At 26.3% G+C, this 22908-nt stretch overlaps 4 protein-coding genes across 14 annotated transcripts; 1 reads left to right on the top strand and 3 right to left on the bottom strand.

Moving 5' to 3' along the window:
• Positions 1-2652: 2652 nt before the first annotated feature.
• Positions 2653-8645, bottom strand: LOC124954201 (ubiquitin carboxyl-terminal hydrolase calypso). Of its 2 annotated transcripts, none has more exons than XM_047506755.1 (8): positions 8318-8645; positions 7519-7706; positions 6592-7346; positions 6354-6484; positions 4110-4214; positions 3683-3999; positions 3462-3610; positions 2653-3168 (listed from the first exon to the last, which is right to left on the bottom strand). In XM_047506755.1, exons 1-8 carry the CDS (start codon positions 8373-8375, stop codon positions 3090-3092), a joined length of 1782 nt encoding a protein of 593 aa, XP_047362711.1. In that variant the 5' UTR covers positions 8376-8645; the 3' UTR covers positions 2653-3089. The 2 variants fall into 2 exon arrangements, with proteins under 2 accessions (XP_047362711.1, XP_047362710.1); XM_047506754.1 differs by having other exon boundaries at positions 7492-7706; positions 8318-8641.
• A 1058-nt stretch (positions 8646-9703) lies between these two features.
• LOC124954085 (transcription initiation factor TFIID subunit 6-like) lies at positions 9704-13555 on the bottom strand. Of its 2 annotated transcripts, none has more exons than XM_047506434.1 (9): positions 13209-13555; positions 12811-13014; positions 12068-12386; positions 11572-11975; positions 11258-11461; positions 11001-11183; positions 10607-10823; positions 10063-10370; positions 9704-9981 (listed from the first exon to the last, which is right to left on the bottom strand). In XM_047506434.1, exons 1-9 carry the CDS (start codon positions 13209-13211, stop codon positions 9886-9888), a joined length of 1938 nt encoding a protein of 645 aa, XP_047362390.1. In that variant the 5' UTR covers positions 13212-13555; the 3' UTR covers positions 9704-9885. The 2 variants fall into 2 exon arrangements, with proteins under 2 accessions (XP_047362390.1, XP_047362389.1); XM_047506433.1 differs by having other exon boundaries at positions 10063-10382; positions 13209-13554.
• A 596-nt stretch (positions 13556-14151) lies between these two features.
• On the top strand, positions 14152-16277 carry LOC124954165. 2 transcript variants are annotated; one of them, XM_047506671.1, is made up of 5 exons: positions 14152-14299; positions 15303-15434; positions 15498-15599; positions 15679-15771; positions 15853-16277. In XM_047506671.1, the coding sequence occupies exons 2-5, from the start codon at positions 15314-15316 to the stop codon at positions 16095-16097; spliced, it is 561 nt and encodes a 186-aa protein (XP_047362627.1). In that variant the 5' UTR covers positions 14152-14299; positions 15303-15313; the 3' UTR covers positions 16098-16277. The 2 variants fall into 2 exon arrangements, with proteins under 2 accessions (XP_047362627.1, XP_047362629.1); XM_047506673.1 differs by lacking the exon at positions 14152-14299 and adding an exon at positions 14647-14701.
• LOC124954164 (annexin B9-like) lies at positions 16058-22065 on the bottom strand. Of its 8 annotated transcripts, none has more exons than XR_007102470.1 (8): positions 21630-21837; positions 19237-19280; positions 18695-19076; positions 18485-18564; positions 18170-18416; positions 17869-18050; positions 16586-16727; positions 16058-16477 (listed from the first exon to the last, which is right to left on the bottom strand). XR_007102470.1 is itself a non-coding variant. In XM_047506667.1 (7 exons), the coding sequence occupies exons 1-7, from the start codon at positions 21631-21633 to the stop codon at positions 16427-16429; spliced, it is 990 nt and encodes a 329-aa protein (XP_047362623.1). In that variant the 5' UTR covers positions 21634-21834; the 3' UTR covers positions 16058-16426. The 8 variants fall into 8 exon arrangements, 5 of the variants coding, with proteins under 5 accessions (XP_047362623.1, XP_047362624.1, XP_047362625.1 ...); XR_007102468.1 differs by lacking the exon at positions 16586-16727 and adding an exon at positions 17496-17612 and having other exon boundaries at positions 21630-21832; XR_007102469.1 differs by lacking the exon at positions 16058-16477 and adding an exon at positions 17496-17612 and having other exon boundaries at positions 16543-16727; positions 21630-21832.
• Between the last annotated feature and the right edge of the window lie 843 nt (positions 22066-22908).

Below are 22908 nucleotides of genomic sequence, written 5' to 3'. Positions count from 1 at the left end.
TTACAGAAATAAAAAAAAAAATCATGCTTAGAAGTAACATCCAAAAGTTATAAACGTTATATTTTGATTATTTAAAAAATATCAACGCGCGTGCTCGAGGACAAACGTATGCACGAAAACAAACACACATACACATACAAAAATACAAAATAAATATGATCTTAGCAATAAAATTCTGTTCTTCAAAAGATCACTTCTTATTCGTAAAGAAAAAGAAAAAGAAAAAGAAAAAGAAAAATAAAAATAAAAATAAAAAAAGAAACAGGAAACAAGTAACGTGTAATGTTCGTGTTAATTCTATTTTGTTTTTCTTTTTTTTTTTTTTTCTTCTTGTGTCTCCTTCTCTCGTTCGAACGTCATAATCGACGAACAAAAAAGAAAAACTTTGGATTTGTTCAATTCGACAATTCAAAGAAGAGAGATTTACAGTTTCGAAAAATAATAATAATAACGAACGAAATATATTGTCATTAACTTTCTTCTTCGTCCGCAGTTTGTATAATGAAAAAAAAATAATACGATAGAGTGGATATTAAATAATTGATAGATTAATTGCTGTATAATATTACCGTGAGTGCCTACTAAATACATACATACATGCATACATACATACATACATACACATATATATATGTATGTATATATATATATATATGTATACACACATGTACATACGTGAGATAAGAGTTGAATGTATTCATCCCTCTGTGTTACACTTTAATGAATCCAGGATTGATTAATTTTGTAGCCCTCTAAAAAACGAGGCAAAGTAAGCACGTAATAAAATGAAAAACCGTGTGATTAAGAAGGAAGAGAAGTAAAAAAGAAAAAGAAGAAAAAAATAGTACGGTTGAAGATAAAAAGTCAATGGGACTACAATGTGAAAGAGCAAAAACATATACATATATGTATTGTTATAATATATGTATGCGTGTCGTTTTTATGAAACTTCGCGATGCGGGAAAATAATTTTAACGCGAACGATGTGTCCTTGTAGTCGAGGAAGAATAAAATAGATCAATATCAATATCAGACGGCTTCCTCTCGAACAATAAAAGATCGGTAGATCTTGGGTGTCGACGTACGTAATGTTTATGTATATATATATATAATTATGTATACATATACATAAAGTAACAAAATGCACTTTTGCCAAAAAGCACGCTAGTCGTGCCGTCGAATGGCGTACATTTTTTCAAGGGACGTTAAAAAAAAAAAAATCGGCCGGAGAAGGAATTTCGTTACCCTATTGTTGTAATAATAATAATAATTATAATAATAATAATAATAATAATAATAATAATAATAATAATAATAATAGTAATAATAATAATAATAATAATAATAATAATAATAATAATATTAATATTAATATTAATAATAATAATAATAATAATAATATTAATAATAATAATAATATTAATAATAATAATAATAATAATAATAATAATAATAATAATAATAATATTAATAATAGTAATAACTTGCGGGTGTATTCAAGACAGTTCCTACATATACAAATGCTAAAACAGAGTTAGGTGGTCGACTGTTGTCTATTAAAATATGACGATGATGATGATGATGATGATGATGATGATGATAAAAATGATTATGATTATGATTATGTATGACGACGAGGAGATATCACGATTCCAATGTAAGCTTCTTGATTTTCCTTTCTCCGGCTGTTCCGGAGTTGTATGTATTTTAGATTTAAGAGACATATCCACAGCGTGTAGTGTACTTGTATATGAACTATCAAAATAAATATTTTCAATGTTTTTCACAATATCTGATAAAATTTTTATTAAATCATTAAACAATCCTATCTATTTCCACGAATCCAACGACGATGCAACAGTCATATTATTCATTTCATTTTCCTTATTAATTTTTAAATGACAATGCAAAAAGAAAATCAATGGCTAACTCTTTAATCCTTTATTCTTTATTATACATATTTTGATGAAACTCATTTTTTGCCTATATATTTTTTATATATTTATATTTTCCACGTCATTTAAGCGTCAGATAACTGCATGATTCCAATCATATATCTAATCACATATACATTATTTTACATTAATATCCTTATTCTCTCAGTATACAAGTGTTCTCTTTTCTTTTTTTTCCTCTCTTTTTCTTTTTTTTTTTTTTTTTGCTGTAACGAATCTTTTTATTTTATTTTAATTTTTTAATTTTTTCTTTTTTTAATTTTTTTTTACTTTTTCTTTTTTTTTTTTTTTTTTTTTTTTTGTTTTTGTTTTGTTTTTTTGTAAAAGTTTTTCTTTCCAATGTTCTCCCTATCTAATACTTTTTATTAATCATTTATTTTTAAATAATTATGTTTTATTAATAACCGGAAATAGTATAATATATATATGTATATATATATATATATATATATAATATAAATAATCAACGTTTCTGCACGTGCAAAGAACAAATAGCATTTTGCATGATATATAATTTCCTTCGTTATTTTATATATGAATTATATATAACTATTAATTTTTGTTCCGTTAAATTTTTATTATTTATTATATTCCTCTAATACCAAGCCGTATATTTCATATTTTAATCGATTGATTTCAAATGATACAATCATTAAAATAAAAGTACAAAAGAAAATTGATATAAACGTATTAAATATCAATATTGAAAAGGTACTTAAAGTACCATATATTCTACGTTCATAATTGATAAACACAAATTATTGTTAATATATTAATTTCTAAACAATATATCAAATATAATAAATTATTGTTCGTAAAGCACAAATTTTCTTTTTATGAATAAAAAGCAATATTAAACGCAATAAAATCAAACATTCATAATGTTTTCGCATTAAAACTTTTAAATTAAATAATAACAGCTTAGCTGTTACATAATAATATGAAGGAACGTTCTGAATGTTAAGTTTTTTCTCGTTAAGAGATCTAATTTTTCTGTGTGTTTTAAGAAGTACATGAAAAAAAAAAAAAAAGAAAAAAAAAAGAAAAAGAAAAAATATATACTCAGAATAAACAGCAAACATTGTACTTAATAAATCTCATGTCCTTAATAATATTTTATCACCTCGATATCGATTACTTTCGTTTTTTACATTTAGTTCTACCACGACGTCGACGCGAGGAATTAGTACGAGTATCAGCTTTCTTCGAAGACCTAGAAACATTATAAAAATTAGCATTCATATATATGTATATGTAGACATATTATATTTCATCATACACGTATATAGTAAATATATTTCAAAGATTATAAAATATTAATTGACCTATATAATCCTCGTACCAATGAATATTTCTATTCTTTAATTACAATTCATTTACTTACAAATTAATAGATATGTATCTCTTTCTTCGAAGGTAAGACATTTTGAAATCAATTCAGATAACTTTCCTTTTTTACGTCGTATTTAAAAAAATTATAAAATATTAATTAATCCATATACATACCTATGAACTCTACTCACTGATACGGATGTATGTTTCTTTAATGTAAGATGTTGCTGAACCAATTCAGCTAATTTACCTTGTTGCGCTAACATTGAAAGAAAAGTACAAATAAATTCGTCATAATTATGCGTCCTTCGGCAATCATCAATCTGAAATATTATATAATGAATATTTTAATATTTTTATAATTCATAATAATTTCGAAATATTTATACACTAACTTTATATTTATTTCTTTTATCATTTTCATCTTTCAAACTAGTCTCACAAGTATTTATCTCATGTTCTAAATTTTTCAATAATGCTAAAAGATCCTTAGGAGCAAATGTATGCGGTTCAAAAAGTTCCGGATATTTCGAACATAATTTTGGATCGATTTTTTCAACTTTCTTTTCTTCCGTCACCGTATCGCCATTGCTGGTTTTTACACGAGCATGTGGTATTCTTACTTCTCCTGATAAACAGACTTTTTTATGTAAATGTCCGCTGTCTGAAACCAGTCTCTTTCCGTTTATGTTAATGTTACCAAGAGAACGACCTAACAATAAATTGATTTTTTTTTTTATTATTTTTATTATTATTAATCGTTTTTAAAAAGCAATCATATTTTAATTTATCGTTTTCATTCGTATCAAATGTCTTATTTACTTAAACCTGCTTCGTTCTTTTCATCCCCAGCCACTCTGATAACGACGAATTTTTTAAAATCTTTCGTTGACGTTGGACTGCTCTGACCTGAATTCCAGCCCCAAGCTGTAAACAATTTTTTTAATTTTCTAGAAATTTAACTTTTAAAAAATAAAAAAGATATATATAATATATATAAAAAGAAATATATAGAGAATATCAAATGATATCTTTTATCTGGTAAAAGAAAATTTACCTATGAGTGATTTCGTTTTAAGTACAATATTGCTTTTATTATACTTCCGATAAATATTGTAGTAAATTTTCTACTAATTCCAAATAACTGATATATATAAGGAAACTATAAACAGTTAAAATCAGAACGGTCGGATAACGGATAACTGTTCTTTGGAAGGTGTCAAAGAAAACATACTAACCACGTGGTAGAAATGTGTGAAGAGTATATAAACTAAAAGCACAAGACCCATGAATTGTAGTCTTACATGTAATTTTAACGAGAGTGGTGATAATTTAACATGATATTCACAATCATTTTTTTCTACTTATTTTTTATCGTGATAAATTCTTCAAAATGTCCAGAATTCAAAAGACCTCATGATACAAATTGTGCTATGTTTTACAACTGTATTAATCTACCAATTGATGGTTTTGTATGGGTTCCATCAAGGTGCAGTGATAATTTGGTAAATTATCTTAATATCTACAAAATATATTTTTTGAAGTGGATTAGTTTTAGCATTTAAAAACTTTTTTTTATACTTCCTTTATGCATTCAAATATTATTATATGTTTAGGTATTTCAACCATATTTAAAAACATGTGTTCTTCCCAGTGATACTTGGTCATGTGATCATTTAAAAAATAGATCATTTTCTAAAACAACAAACTATGAAAATTCTAACCAGATTGATGATCAAAATTATACACGAATAAATTCAAAGTTTCTTGTAAGTGCTAATGCATATAATACATATAATTCTAATGAAACTTCCACTTTGTCAAACAAATCATCATCCATGGATCTACATCCACCTATTAAAATTGAAAATACTATTATATACAAAAAAGATAGTAAATATAATAATAATAATAATAATAATAATAATAATAATAATAATAATAATAATCATAATCATAATATTATAAATCCAATGACAATCAATAAAAAAGAAGAAAATTACATATACAAGTACATAAATAAAAAAAATCAAATGGCATTACCATTTATGAGCAAAAGTAAAAATCAGATGCAAGATCATGTCTGGATAAATCAATTAATTAATCGTTTAATAATTTACAAAGAACTCTTGTTATCTTTGGATCAATTAACATTACCATCAGTTGATTTCATGGAATATAATAAACCTGTTGAACCATCTGAATCACCTGAATATAATAAAAATATTCCAAATATATTACTGAAATATCTTATTCGAGAATATACGTTTCGAACTAATTACCATAATATTGTTGAAAGCACAATTAAATTTCAAAATTTCTCTGATATTGGAAAGCATAAGATATATAACAGTGATATAAAATCTTCTATACATGATATCAAAGAAAAATGTAATAAAACCAGAGAAAAAATCGTACATAAGATGGATGATAATAATGTAAACACTGTTAATAGCATAATTATGATTACTGATAATTTTGGAAATAAAGAATATATGACAATAGAAAAATATAAATCCATTGCTTATAAAATAAAATCAAATTCTATACATTTTATACCATGCATAAAGGAAATACGTTTTGCAAATAAAAGTGATTGCATCAAATATTATACATGTGAACCATTAGAAGCACATATAAAAGAATTTACTTGTCCAGATAATACAGCTTTTAATGAGTACACAAGAATTTGTGATACTCATAAATACAAAATATGCAAAGAAAATAAATCTGTATTTACTGAATTATCTTTAATAAATAATACAGAAACCAATAATTCTTTATCTAATAATGATATATATGATAAAGGAAAAATATGTAAAGAAGTTGGAAAAGCGGTAGACCCTACTTCGGATAGATATTATTATATATGTTATTTTTCGACAAGAATACCAACAAATATTAAAGCAGTTCGTATGAGATGTCCAAATAATTTGAAATTTTGTAAATCCAAAAAATTATGCACTACAAGACAACTTTGTACGAATTAAATAAAGATATATGATAACTAAAATGTAATAAAATAATATCTTTAGAAATTTATTGTTAGTAAATACTTTTACTTGCCCTGAGTTGGTGAATTAAATGCAGATCCTATTTCAGAAGATGTATCAGTACTTGATGAACTGTGGGCTGGTGAAGTTTGGATTCGAAGTGGAGTAGCATAATCTAAAGCACACATCACTACCTTCTCCACGCTATAATAGATATATATATATATATGTATTATCAATAAAGAATAATTATATTTTCAACTTGTAATCTTAGCAATTTATTTGCATCTGTAACACTAATGTTACTTAACCTCGACTCAATTTTAGTAGTACCGATATTTGAACTTGATTCTTCAATATCAACTGTAGTATCATTATTCCTTTCAATAGATGGAGTAGAAGATTCATCTCTTTCTGTTTTATTGGGTAATAAATTTTCTTCGTCTACCTTATTTTTTCTATCATATGATTTTTCTATTTTCTCAGCATCATTTGTTGTTTTCTCTGTTCCATTATCTTGATGGCTTAACTTTACAAGTTGTTGTAAAGCTTCCAAAACTATTTGTCTATTGGTTTTCAACATGGTTAATTTATGTGAAATGGCTAAACGACGGTCAGGAACGACAGCCATTAAATTAAATCTTATATCCTGTAATTGTTCTCCTGTTGCCATACCTAAACGATCTGTTATAACTCTTCTAAATTGTTCTGTCCATTCTTCGTGTTCTTTCCATGGTCCATGATCCATAGGATAAGGTTTTAAACCATCCAATTCAAAGAGTCTACCATTTATTGGTACATAACTTACAAAATGAAATGCTTCACCAGTAAATCTACCAGTTGAAACTCCAGTATTTTTATCTTGGCGTCTTTTAGCTTGCGGCATTGCATGCGAATTGTGAGCACAAGCTAATTCTGGTGTATTACCTATTGCCCATCCTTTATTTTCTGGGCACATACCAGACGTATGCAACTTTAAACGCGATAAAGTTGTACCCAAATGAATATTTGGACAATTCAATAAAACGGATAGTAATGCATGTGTTGCACAACTATTAGGGACAACCTATATATAAATATATTTATATAATAGTATACTTAACAATAGTAACATTATTTGTTTAGATTATAGAGTTTATTTAATTATATTATTGCTAAATATACTATTTTTGTTTTCTCTTATAATTAAACTTATAATAAATAAACTAAACCTGTTGTGCAAAAAATATATTATTCACAATGTCTTCATCTTTCACAAAACTTTCGGTCTGTTCTACAACTTTACGTCTTGAACGTCTTTCTTCTATCCAACGAAATAAGAATATAAAGCCATAAACAGGTCCTTCCAAAGATTTTTGTAAGTCATATATCTCTTCAACTTGTACACCTTTAACACCAAAGTCTTCTAACAGAAGTGTAAACAATCCTAGTAAGATATAAAAAAATTGGTCATAATTAATATAGACAGTTTTTTAATATAGACATATTAAATATATATAATAAATATTTATTTATATTAATTTATTAAATACTTATTAAACATTCCAATCATTGTTTGCAGATACTAATATAAATACTATTTATAAATATTTATTCATATTAATTTATATTAACATTTAAATAGACTTAAACATCCAATTAAGCGTTAATGTATGTGTTTGAGCATAGCATCTGATATCAAGTCACATATTAAAATGTACATTTGATATATTTTATATCCTTCAATCAATAGTTGTTTAAGTGTTTTTAATCAATTCATTGTTTTAAATTTCTAATTTTTTGATACAGATCATTAATTATATTTTATTTTCAAAATTATTGTCCAAGTCATTTCTTTTTTCTTTGTTTACATGTTACATTAATTGCAAACACAAATATAAAAGGTAATAATTAATAATATCAATCTGTAATATCATATCAAATACAATTTAAATACAAAGATACTTAATGTGTGTGTGTGTGTGTGTGTGTGTCAATTATAAACATATAAAACTTTTAAATTATTTTTTATTATATTTACTAATAAATCATATATACCTGGATCACTTTCAAGTTCTAGCCAACCTTCTGTTAATCGATTAATATCAACAGGCATCCTGCATACAATTTTAAATCTGTTTTACGTATTAAAATCGTACACTTTTATAATTTTAACCTTATAGTGTCAGTTAAAAGCACCATTTTACATCAAAACATGTATCACGTGATAATGTCACGTGATGATGTCAGACATTTCGAGAGAAATAGATAGACGTAATATTATTGTATAACTATCTTTATTATTATATTATATGGCTAGTATAATATAATACGTTTTATATACACTTCTTTCGTAGGAAAGAAGTTAAACGTACGACTTAAAAACATTTTTATTATATTATTTGTAAAAATATCTAAATAACTATGGTGACAGATATAATAATACAAAGTACATCCAAACAATCAAAATAAATACTAAAATCATTGTTAAAATATATTTAAAAAAAAAAAAGAAAAAAAAGAAAAAAAATTATTCTTATTATTATAAACTTATATTTATAAACATACAAAAATAATATCATCCGATTTAAGTAAAAAAAAAAAAAAAAAAAAAAAAAATTAGTCCCGTTATAAGTCTCCCATAAATTTTTATATGCAATAAAATTTTAAATGGAATAATTAATAGAACCTAATTCCAATTGCATTTTTATAAAATATTATATATTAAATTTTAAATGTTCGCTAAAGTTCAATTCTTCAACGAATTCTACTCAATCTTATTTATATATATATATATATATTATGTGACGTTACTATCCGTACTATTGACTTTTGACCTTTCGGCATTGACGCTACTGGATTGGCGAATGCAGTCTACCATCCACCAATACCATTGCCGCATAGATAATACGAATTTCTAAGGCTGTTAATCATCTTTGGTTCACGCCAATGAGTACAGACGTAATTCTGAAAATGGCGATTATGGAGAACACTGAAATTGCATTAAATAGATACGAGAATGAAATAAGCACATTTAAATATATAACATATTTTACATTTGTATCGCATTAGAGGCATATTAAAGATAATGAACTTTTCATTTTCGATATAATTAATTCGTTGTTTCATTCAAATTTATATTTTTATGTATGTTCAAGTTATTACGTGATATACTTAATGGTTTGTTTGCTGAAATGATGAAAGATACATGACTTATTAATATTCAAGAACCTTCTTTTACACAAAGTAGAGATGGCTTACTGACGAAATTCCACGCATCAATCTTGAATAATCTGATAATATTTCCACTGAAAATGACTTAACATTTCATATTAATAAAAAAAAAAAAAAAAAAAAAAAAATAATATATATTTCCCTTAAAATATTCTTTTACTTAACCACGTCCATTGATTGTATTCTTTTTAATTAAGAGGAATAACTGTAAATATTATAATCAATATATTTGAAAATATTCAAAAAATTCTGTTTAATAGAATAGGCAAATATATACCAAAATTTGGTTTTATATACAACTATGCACATGATATATGAGAAATATTGTACAAAAATAATTTCTACAATTTACTTTAACATTATTACGTATTAATTTACTCAAAATATAACTTTTACTCAAATGATTGTTCTTCTTCTGGACTTAATGCATGTTCGACGCTCTGTTGTGTTACAAAGACATTTTGCGTCTTATTTGTCATATTTGCTTGCTGAAAAATTATGTATTATAATATAAAAAATGTTTTCTGTTTTATAATATTATATATAACATAATATATACAATTACATACCTGTGTGACAGATGTATTTGTATGACTACTATTAGACATACACACAACAACCAATTTAGGCGCCACATTTTGCAAATGTGGTTTTTGTGAATTTACATTAGTTTGTGTAATTTTTACTTGTTGTTGTTGTGTCTGAGATTGTTGTTGTTGTATCGTACCACTATTTATATTTGATGCGGTAGGCGTTTGAGATCGAGATTGCAAAATAACAAATTTCTGACCTCCACCAGTTGTGGTTGTATTACCAGTTCTACTTGTACCAAGCATTATCGTTCGTCCTGCTTGTTGACCAGGGTTCGAATTTGACACTGAAACATTTTCTAATAAGAATAAGATAAAAACAAGTTATATTGTATTTATAAATTATATAAAATATAAATCTGATATATATTCTCTTTCTGATAATATTTATTAATCTGATTTATTTTCTTAATAAAGGATAAACTGAAAATATTTGAAATTAAAAATTGAAAATTATAAATTGAAAAAAATTAAGATATTTAAAATTAAGATAAAAGAACCATGTAACAATAACATTAATTACCTGTTTGTACAAGAGTCTTGGTAGTACAAGTAGGTCCCTGTTGCTGAGTTGTAGTTAATGTGGTAGTTGTAGCAGTTGATGCTAAAGCTGTTGGTTGTGTTCGAGCTTTAGCAACTGCTGCGCATAAGGCTGGTCCTATGTAACCATAATCCAATTTATATTCTTCAACATAATCTGGTGCTGTTCGTACCGTTTTTAAAACAGGTGCTACTGATTTCTGAAAATTGCCAATTCTTATTTTATACACAATCTTAAAAAAGAAAAAAAACATTGAATATTTATATTATATTTTTTACTTTCTGAAAAAAATTATTCTTGGTAAAAGGATAATATCTAATTACTTTTATTAATTTGCAAAAAAAAAAAAAAAAAAAAAAATAATGATTATACTTACAACGAGTAATGATTTTATATGACCAGCACCATTTTTATCAATGCTAGATAATCCTGGGCCTTCAATACATGATTCAATGCGTTCAGAAATTGATTTCAATTTAGGTATAACTAATGCTTTTATCACCTCTGGACCTAATTCACATAATCCTTCGATTGCTCCATAGAGAGATGCTAGAGGTGTCTAAAAAAATTATCTTTATTAAAAAATTATCTTTAGAGATATTTATAGTATATATTTAATAAATTTTATCTTACCTCTTTACATTTAGCTAAAGCTTGACTAAACATGCGAGTTACTCTAGTTTGTACATTATTTGTAGAAGTATTAAAGTTCTTGCATATTTGAGCCATGAGCCGAGAAGCAAAGTCTCGCAAAGCCCAATGATTATCAGCTTCTGGTCTCATACATAACTGACGTGAAACTATACAGGTAGCAACTGATGGTATTAACTCGTGAAGCTGTAATTTTATTTTATTAATGGATTAATAAAAAACAAAAAAAAAAGAATAAAAAAAAAACTTTCATATAAATAAATCAAAACAAATATTACACATAATAAACTACATACATATTTTTCAAGATATAGACTTGGATTATCAAGGAGTGCTTTAACCATACGCATAAGGTAGATAAGTAGTGCAAGGTGATTTTGCACAACATTAACTCGTACACCCTCTGCAATAAACGTACACATACGTGCTAACATCTCATGTAAACCTGGATCTGCAGACAATGATTGTAATGCTTCTGCTCTTCGAGCTTCATCAGAGCCAACACAAGCTTCCGTTATTTCCTTATAATATAGTTGTTGTTCTACACTTAATTCGTGAGTTGCCAATTGTTTAACATGTACAGTTTCTACATTACGTAATTTTTGACTTTTGCCACCACCACCTGGTTTTCCAGCGCCTATATTTTGATTCTTGTTAGTTAATTTGCTCGTAGGATCAACGCTTTCTAATTTTTGAGCTTCTGTAAAGAAAAAATTATTTTTGTTAGCCTTGCTTATAATGATATAAGCATATATGTGATTGCAATACATTAATATATAGCAAATTGATTACCTTTAGATACAGGAGGTGGATTTTCTGGTATTGTTGGTTGTACACCATCTATACAAAGCCAATGTGCACGTAAGGTAATTTCTAAAGGTAATTTGGGCCATGCTTGTCCACCAGACATAGAAACAACTTCATTGAGATCTATTTCTTTTTCTTCTACAAAATGCAATTCACGACCACCACCAGAAGCAAAACGAAATGGTATATGATCTTTAGCAAAAAATCCGTACGTTGGTTCAATATTTTTTATTTTTAATGCATGATCTATATCATGAGTTGTCAAACGTTGACGCTTCCCATGTCTCATAAACTTTGCAGCGTCCTATAAAATTATTAGATAAAAATAATACAATTCAGTTGGCATATATATACATATATATATATATATATATATATATATATATATATATATATATATATATATATATATATATATAAGATGTTGCAAGTACAAAAGGCAAACTTAAGATTGGTAAATGTTTTTTTTGAAAAATCCATTTATTACCTAAAAGAAACAAGCCAATAGAATTTTTATATTGAGTTTGTCTTTTCTTTCCATATAAAATAAAGTTTAAAAAATATTGGATAACTTTTATGAATAATAGATTTACAAAAATGTAGAACAAATTTCACTTGATAATCATAATGGATCTTTGTTGAGTTCATCCCATTTTTACTTGCAATGTCTCATTTATATTGTCTATTATAATAATAGCATATAAAATTTGATATTATTTACTACTAACTTGTATGATTTCCTTGAGTCTATAACTGACATCTTCAGCTAAATCCTTGGCCGCTTCATCAGGGAAATTTCCTACTCCTATACTCTCAGCAATCACTTTTATTGATTCTTGAGATAATGTTGTCCCATACATAGATTCATTTTCACTCATTGTTGATATATTTTGATTGTTACATTCCATATGATATACAATATAAACAACTATCTATTTTATATAAAAATGATTTGAAGTAAATTATAATTTTCTTATTTAGACTAAATATTATATGTAAATTATTATTTCTTATTAACAGATAAAAGAAAATTATCTAATGGGATATTTATTTACAACACAATATTTTTAAATGATTATATTAATATTTCTATATAATATTTAATATTATAATAATAAATATTTACCATATACACATAAATATTTGATTTTTCTCATATATTAATTGCATGAATGTGTGATATCAATGATTTATTCAATTAGTTAAATCAAATAGGATCACTTTTATACCCTTTTATTGACATATATATGATATTTTTCCATTTCTTACTTGTCGACGAATATCAAAATACATATTTACAAATATAATTAATACAAATTTGATAGTATCTTTTATTATAAGTTTCACTTAAAACAATCGTTCAAAATTAAAGAACGTAACGACATCAACGGCATCAGCCATTGCACTAAATTCAACGATATTTAATTGAACATGAAAAACATTTCAACGTTGTGTAGTAGCGATATATTGGTTATAAAGAATTCTCTAAAACAGTTAGGTCGTCAGCGCCGCCTAACGGGGATATGTATAAACATATGGCGCTTAACATGAAATTTATTCGTTTCATATATACAGTAAAAAGTAAAACTCTTATAACCGATGGAACACAAAAGGAAAACAATATTATAAATATTTTATTTGAATGATACATAATAATAAAAAAAAAAAGAGAACTAATTTTTAACTACCTTTTTTAATACGAAGAAATTTTTGTATCGATTTGATATAAAAGCGAAACCTATAATTTCAAAGAATTCGAAAAACAATATCGAAACTTTTACTAATAAAATTTCCAAATTAATCCAATTGTTGCTCAATGACATTCTCTAAATTAATAAATATGAAATATTTAACAAATAAAAATTCTATAAAAATTTTATACAGCTTATCGCTAAACGTAATTTATATTTTTCTAAAATTCTCATAAAATCGTCATATAATAATTATGAAAATTAATTAAAGTAATTAATAATTGAAAATCACCATGTCCTTTAATATGCATAAAATCTAAATATAATTAGTTCATAATTTTGTCGATAGTTGTCAATCCATGGAAATGTAATAATTAATTTAACATTTTAAGAATCTGTATCTTGTTCTTTTTTACCATCGTTCCATTCTTTACCAAGTTCTATCATAAAATTGTCATTTTTATTTCACATATATATATAAATTTATATATATAATATATAAATATATATATATGCATATATAAGCGTATGTATTTATTCATTCAAATTTCAATTTATAAATTGCTAAATTATTTTTGAACGTTTATCGATAATAGATTAATCTCTTTTCTAAATCATTTCTTTCGATTCATATATTAATTTCATATTCTAATCTTAACACCCGTTAGATACTATCGTTGTCCTTTGAACGTTCTATAATGAAGCATAAATTATAAATTATTAAAATAATTTATTTATAATATTTTCAAAGTGTAATTTTTTTTTCTTTGTTACACTTATTTCTTCTCTCTCTCTCTCTCTCTCTCTCTCTCTCTCTCTCTCTCTTTCTCTCTCTCTCTCTCTCTCTCTCTCTCTCTCTCTCTCTCTCTCTCTCTCTCTCTCTCTCTCTCTCTGTCACTTACTCCCTCATCATTTCCGCGATACACATGTGAGAATATATAAATTTATAATAATTATTTATTTATACCGATCGTTACTTTACCTAACATACATACTTTACTACATACATTATTAAAATGAAAACAGTATAATTTTTATCAATGTTATCATATAAAGAAAAGATATAAATTATTATTGTCAAGAATTTCTTCAAATCGTTTTTTCAGAACTAACAATTACTCGTTTATATGCTCGGCATTAAACGTATATGATTTTTTTTTCAAGACAATATGATTTTCTTTAAAACGATGATATTTCTAAAATACATACTTCTCGATTTTACATTTTGTAAAATTACTGTACCTTTATACAGCCATTAGTTTGTTATATTTTGATGACCGTGAAATCTATTTGTAATAAGTAAATATTACTTTTAAATGTTTTTCTGTTAAACTTTTTAAATGAAACTTATTATAATATTGAAAATGATATAACAAGTTTTTTAATTGCAGCATTTGTCTAATTATAATTATCATATATATATATATATATATATATATATATATATATATATATATATATATATATATATAGCATTAACAAATTTCTATTCCTTATATTTAAAAATGTACAAATTTTTCATTTTATAGGGTGATATAAAATGATTGAGATCAAATATTTGAGTATTGCTATTCTTATATCTGCATCTATTGTAGATATTGCAATAGCAGATCCTAATATAGAAGATTTGAGTAAACAAATAGAAGATCACTCTGTACAAGGTATAATAAAAATCAATATAAATAGATGTAATTTTTTTGTTTATATTTTTTATTATATTTCAGATACAATTATTAATTCAATTGAAAATAGTTGTGAATGTATACGATATGATTGTGGATGTTGCAAACGTATAGAAACGGATATCATTAATATAAATGGATCGGGTTAGTAATAAATATTAATATTATTAATACATATTAATAATATATTTATAGTTTGCTTATTACAAAATATTATTTTTAGTCTGCGCAAATGCAACTTATTTGGATCAAGAATATGGCTTTTCTGTAACTATGACTTACAAGACTATTATTGTAACCAATAAAACAGTATCAGGTAATCTTAATGAAAATTTCTAATTGAATAAATACATTCTATACATACATAATGTATATTTAAATGTATACGTTTTTATAGCAAAAAATCCACCACCGATTTGCTACGGTTTTCTATATTTGTCAAAATTGCCAATATTTACAGATGAAATTTGTTTACATCTTTATGACATAGATGTAAGCAACAAAGATTTTCATATATGTTTTGAAATAATAATAAAAATGGTACTAGGAAAAGAAGTAGTAACACCACTAGGTTGCATTACTAAAAAATTGAAATCGCCAAAGGAAATATATAAAGAACATCCTAATGTCCTAATGGTATAATTTTATGTCAATGTTACATATTATAAACTACAAATATTTGTATTGTATCTGAAGTATATATTTTGAATATTTACATTTAATTCTGTTAATGTTAACATAATATATATCTATTATTTTAATTGTATCAGTAATTAATAAATATATTGTTTACATTTATAATTCATGTATTTACTAATAATAAAAAAAGATTTCTTACAATAAAAACTTTTCTTCGTATAAAAGCAAATAAAAAAGTAAATCGTAAATTATAAATTGAATAGATAATGTAATGTATTGTGAATATGTTTGAATATGCGTAATATGTTGAATAGATAATGTATGTAATATATCTAGTTCAGCATTGCGATCAGAAGCTTTTTCCATTCGGCGGAGCAATCATTCTGTAAAAAAGAATAAGTGAATATCGTTGGTAAAAGAAATATCGTAAAAAATAATCAAATCATTATTCGCACACGTGCATGTTTATTAAAAACAAATATAGATATTACATTTGTGAGACACGCGAATGATTAATACTTAATATTAAGGATGCATGATTGAATTGCTCTCAGATAAGAAGAAAGTCACCGTGATCTTTCATTAATTCAAAAGTGCGATCAGAAGCCGTTTAAAGTCATCGCTGCAGTCGTTCTGTAAATGGAAACAAAGATTTTTGGGAAAAATTAAAGTTTTGCGTTAATATGAAAGCAGCAATCGTGTGTGAAAATTTATACAAATCTTTCTTTTTTCATATACATATATCTGTGTGTTTGTTTATATATATATATACATATATATATATATATACACACACACCACGCCGAATGTCATTCATACGCATGCATGTTCCAAAAATAAATTACAATTAGTATATTTTGTTAATTTACACACATGTATTAATGTTAATTAGATGTATTAATCCTCGTGTTACTACCATATATTTTTATTTATCGAAGCCCCTGTGAGAGAAAGTTATAAGTCGGATAACGTAATGACTAAATGCTAATCGATATCTTCGATAAAGTAATGCAAATTAAAAATACAAAATATTATTTTCTTTTCTTTATTTTTTTTTGTTTTCCTTTTTTTTTCTTCCTTTTTTTTTTTATAGTAGCTCACAGCCTTTATTTTGTAAAATGGTTTCGATTAATCCTTTCTCTTGAAAGTTTCGTATATAATGTAATTTTAAAGTGCAGACCAGCATGATCTATAAATGCGATTATCTGCACTTTATTCGAGGTGGGACAAAGAAGAAGGGGGAGAAAAAAAGAAAAAGAAAAAAAAAACGGAACGAATCAAAAAAAAAAAATATTGGAACACGCACACACATACATTAATCAAATCTTATTCACCCTCAATCATGAGAATCATATTGAGAAGAAACTAATTAACTTAAAATTTAGAAGAGATAATCATTACGTATCATCCATGGTATTAAAATACGATTTAAAAGCAAAAAGGAGATGTTGAACGATCAAAACGTTTTCATCCGAGTAGGGCAAGCAAGAGTCTCTTGTAGTCACCGGAAGTGTCATCCTGAAATTTATGGAAATTTATGGGAAGGTAGGAGATATATAGCGCAAGTGTGAGAGTTAAAAAAGAAAAAAGAAATAGTCTATGTAAATGATGTCAATGCAATGAACAAATGATATGCGGTTATATATATATATATATATATATACATGCATATATATATGTGTATATATATATATATATATATATATATATATATATACATAGTTTAGTGAAAATGAAGATTATCAACATCATTTAACAAAATTAATCAACTTACATCGATGTCACCTGCAAGCGATGTCCCATAAATTTTTTGATAATCCTCCTTGATGTCACCCAAATCAATTTCCGATCGTGCTACTATTATTCGTATTAAAGTTGAATCAGTAGTACCAATTCCGTTCATAGCTTTGTATAGTCTTTCTGCGAAGTATGCGGTTTTGTCTCTGGCGCATTTTACTGGAAAAAAAAAAAAAAAAAAAATCAGTCTATGAAGAAAATCTTTTTTTTTTTTCTTCTTCTTCTTTTTGTTCGAATTCTACATCGTATTCATCTGATTAATGGAAATATTTCCTTACCAACTGCTAGATAACCATCTTCAAGAGAGCCTGAAAATTCTTGTTTGATAGCTTCTTCCAATGAATGACCAGCCAGGCGTTCATATTCTTTGAAAATTTGTCTTAATTGTGGGAAACTTCTCGTGATCAATATAGAATTAAATGTACTCTCATCCGTTCCCCATTGTTCTTCACCAGCGGCTAAAAGTTTTTCGGCATCCTCCGTAGCGGCTGCAACGTCGACTTCCGAACTTTCATCTCTGTTTGCCTGAAATAACATTATCAAATTATGTAAATTACAATCAATTATAATCAATTAATATCCTTTTAACTTACACATGATAACGAAACAAGGAGCCTCTTGAAATGACCGGAAGTATCGCTTTTGAGATCATCCTCCAAATCAGTATCGTACACTACATGTACATATAAAATGGAAAAAAAAAAAACAAATACTAATTAATTTTCTTACAAATTCATTTCGCCAGTAACATTATTTGATCTAAAAAAAAAAAAAAAAAAAAAAAAAGGAATAAGAAAACTTACGTTCTTTATAAACGGCAGCTATAGTTTTAACCCCATAATTGCTTAAAGATGCTAGTACTTCGATGAGAGCACCTTCGTCCGTGCCCATTCCAGAAATTGCATCGTGCAATTCTTTTGCATAAAATTCTGGAAGTGGTGTCATCAGGGCAATAATAGCTTTTTCAAAATTACCGCCAAGCTCGGACTTCAATTCAGAGATAAGATCTTTCCCGTACATCGTTTTAAATTTTTCAACGATTTCAAGACGCTGAACGATTCCACGATGGGCAAGTACATCGATAATGGCTTGTTCATCAGTACCAAAGCCTTTCATTGCTGTTCGTAAAAGAGTCGCATCTTCCTCGGAATTAAAAGGATCAGCCGGGTAGACGGTTGGCGTGCACTATGAAAATACGCGGGATATTTAAAAAAAGAAAAAAAAAATGAGGAAAGAAAAAAATTCTTTCGTATAATTGAACTTTGTTCATTCGATACGTATGGTAATAAAAATATGAATATTTAATATATATATATATATATATATTATATATGCTGGTACATACCTGCACGTGATAATATTGACTGGGAGACATCTCTTCTCTTATCTCTAAAAAAATAAAAGAGAGAATAAAAAAAATAGGAATATTAAACAATGTTCTTATAGTATTATTTCCTTATGCGCAATAATAATCATTCAACAGAACAAATATCATGGCGAAAGTTTCAATTATCTAAATAATCTGATTGATTTAATTCATAAACTTGATTACTTAAGTCACTTTACTAAATATTTTATTTCCTTTGAAATATATCTAAAAGATTCATATATATATATATATATATATATATATATATATATATATATATGTATATGTAAATCGAGCTTTTATCAAATTACTATCTACTATTATCAAATTATTTTAATTACTTATCATTTAACGATCTAAGAATGTATAAACTCTCGTCTTTCAACGTAACACGAAACACCGGATATTATCGATCGACGGATATCATCCTATTCCTCGTAATTTACGAGGGCGAAGAGGTAAAATATGTGTCAGCAGGTTTCACAGTAACACGCAAGGTCATCGATCTTTAGTAAAATAATTGAAGTAAAAAAAAAAAAGAAAAAAAAAAGAGAGAAAAAGACAAAAAAAACGATAATACAAAATAAACATCGAAACAATGATTGATTATTCTTTTAACAAAACATTGACGCGTATCGATTAAAAAATAAGATGCGCCAATGATTTTATAACCTCATCGATTAATATTCGAATATTATACGTGATATGATTGAAACGAAGTCCGCCATTTTGGTTCTTTTTCATCGAAGAGAATTAAATTGTTGTACTTTGCGCATCGTTCGCGAGGGAAAAGAGAAAAAGAAACGAAAAATAGAAGGAAAAAAAAAAAAGAAGAAAAAGAAAAAAAAATAAAGAAGAAAAAAAGAAAGAGAAAAGAAACAAGAAAAAAAAAACTTCCTTCGTATTACGACTTTTGGATTTGAAAATAAATAGAACGAATTATTATTCTCTGGGTGTGGCTGACTTCCTTTACCTTCTTCTTTCGCAGTTAGAAGACGCAATCTTTTTCGAAACACCGTTACCGGTACCAACTCGTCGCACGAACTGTCGGTTGCTATGTGTACTTCATACGGTATAATGAAACACTGGACCAACTATGGAGAGTGGGGAGGATAGCAAGAAGAAGAGGAGAAAGAGGAGGAGGATGAGGAGTAGGAGTAGGAAGAGAATAAGCGGTAGTGGAGAGAAAAGGAAAGGAAAGGAAAGGAAAGGAATTCAGAGAAGCCGACGGATTCGTCAGGCTATTCAATGACAAATACAAAATGTATTATTTAATCTTGTTGGTATGTATGTTTTCTCTATTGAACAGTTATTTTTTCATATGACATTCTAAGAAATCAAGTTGAGTTTGAATCGTTGAAAATTATCATTAGGTTGATCTCTTTTTTCTTTTTTTCAAAGTTACTTTTAAAGTGTGACTCATGTTAATAGAATACTATATAATGTAATATTATTGTTTGTAAATAGAAAAACTATCTAGAATTCAAGTCTCTTAAATTGATAAACATTGACACCATAGTATATAAAATAGTAACTAACATAATAAATAATAAACGTTCTATTGGTTGCAATGAAAACAAGTTCTAACGTAGTATATTAATTTGTTACGTATTGGATAAGATTAATTGTATGGTAGAGGTATTGATAACAAAACGTTAGTATATACATACATATATATATATATATATATATATATATATATATATATATATAGTGTCTAAAATAATAAATAACAAATGTTCTGCTACAAATTGTCAATCTTTTTATTTATCATGTAATTGTAATAAAAACGAACTCTAAAATAAAATTGTTGATACGAGGATATTGTATAATTTACATAGATAGTTTTTACAGATATTTCTTATCTATATTTGATCAAAATTATCGTTGATCTAATTGCCATAAAAATTATTATCGAAATTTTTAAAGATGATGGTAATAGAAAAAAAGATTTGAAAGAACAATTAAAAAAGTGTAATAAAAAAAGTGAAGTGTGTCAATCAAATAAATATTAATTTATTAACGTTAAAGAGATTTCTTATAATTTTTAAAGTTATATTTAAAATATGATATCTATCTGTCAATGGTATAATGGCATCATTGTTTAAAAATAGAAAACTCATTGATAATGTATATAACTAAGTTATGACCATTTAAAAAATGAATTATATAATAAAGTATTGATAAACATTGAAATTAAAGTATATAGCGTAATAAGTAATAAACGTATTAATTGTAAATTTGTACTTTTTTTTTTTTTTCATCTATCGTAACGTTATATACGACGTAATAAACGAACGAATTATATCAGTTAGTTATAAATAATAAATCAGATAATTAATAATAAAAGTATTATCGTAAAACGTTACTCATTTTTATCCATCATCACGTTGTTATATGCACGATGATAAACGAGTATCTTCAAAACACATTATATCGTTATCGAATAGAACTAATGGAAAATTATAAACATATATTTTATTTATATTCGAAACATTCGCCATTGTCATCGATCGAATTCTCTCGCGATAACGATTTATTTTCTTTATATATTTTATGTAATAAAAAAGTCATGAGATAAAGAACTAATTCGGAAAATTAATAGAAAAATTAGTGATAATTAAAAAAAAAAAACTTTTTGTGCGTTCACCTTTAGTGACTTTCCGTGTAATCGATAAATCGAAGACCTTAGAACGAAAATTAGATTTTAAAGTTAACCGTATCAACGATCATCGACGATGAACCGGCATAGACTGCAAGCACGAAACCGAGAGACTGAAATCTCGTTGGACATGTTACGTATGTGACGAAGGATAAAAGTGGAAGAGGAAAAAAGATGAGAATATGAAAGGTGGGATCGTCGACGACGACTACTACGACGTAACTTTGGTCGATGACGCGGGAGGGCCATGTTTCAAGATAGACAGAGAAAGAGAAAGAAAAAGAAAGAAAGAGAGAGAGAGAGAGAGAGAGAGAGGGAGAGAAAAAGGAAGAGAGAAAGAGAGAAAGAGAAAGAAAGAGAGAGAGAAAAAGAGAAAGAAAGAGAGAGAGAGAGAGAGAGAGAGAGAGAAGAAAGAGAATGTAAGAGTAAAGAGGATAGAAGAGGGAACGTATCGGCGCAAAGGCAAATTCGCCAAACCGGCGCCAATTGGAAACTGCAAGAAAATAAGGACAAGGAGATTGGATGATTCATCGTACTATAGTAAACGAAAAAGACAGAGAGAGAGAGAGAGGGAGAATAGCTATATGTGACGTATTATTACGTTAAGAGAATTGCATTAACTAGTTTCTTTTTTTCTTATCGATTAATACTTTTTCTACATTTTAATTACGATTTTAATATAAAAGAATATATGTGTATGTGTATATATTTGAGTACATAAATGAATGTATTCTTCTGTCCTTTGATAAATTAGTTTTAATTTTTGAATAAGAATTTTCTCTTCAGTGATATTATCCCTAGGATTGGTTACGCCAATAAGGCTCTTCTTTTAAATAATATCTTTTTGGTTGGATTTATATATTATTTAATAAATCAATTGTTTTATTTTTATTAATAAAACCATTGTCATATTTTTGGCTATCGAGCTTTCATAAAAAAAAAAAAAAAAAAAAAAAAAAAAAAGAAAAGAAGAAGAAACTGTTATA

Source organism: Vespa velutina, chromosome 14 (assembly GCF_912470025.1).
Source record: "Vespa velutina chromosome 14, iVesVel2.1, whole genome shotgun sequence".
NCBI lineage: Eukaryota > Metazoa > Arthropoda > Insecta > Hymenoptera > Vespidae > Vespa > Vespa velutina.
The sequence above is the reverse complement of the archived record's forward strand: the minus strand, read 5'-3'. Positions and strand labels throughout refer to the sequence as shown.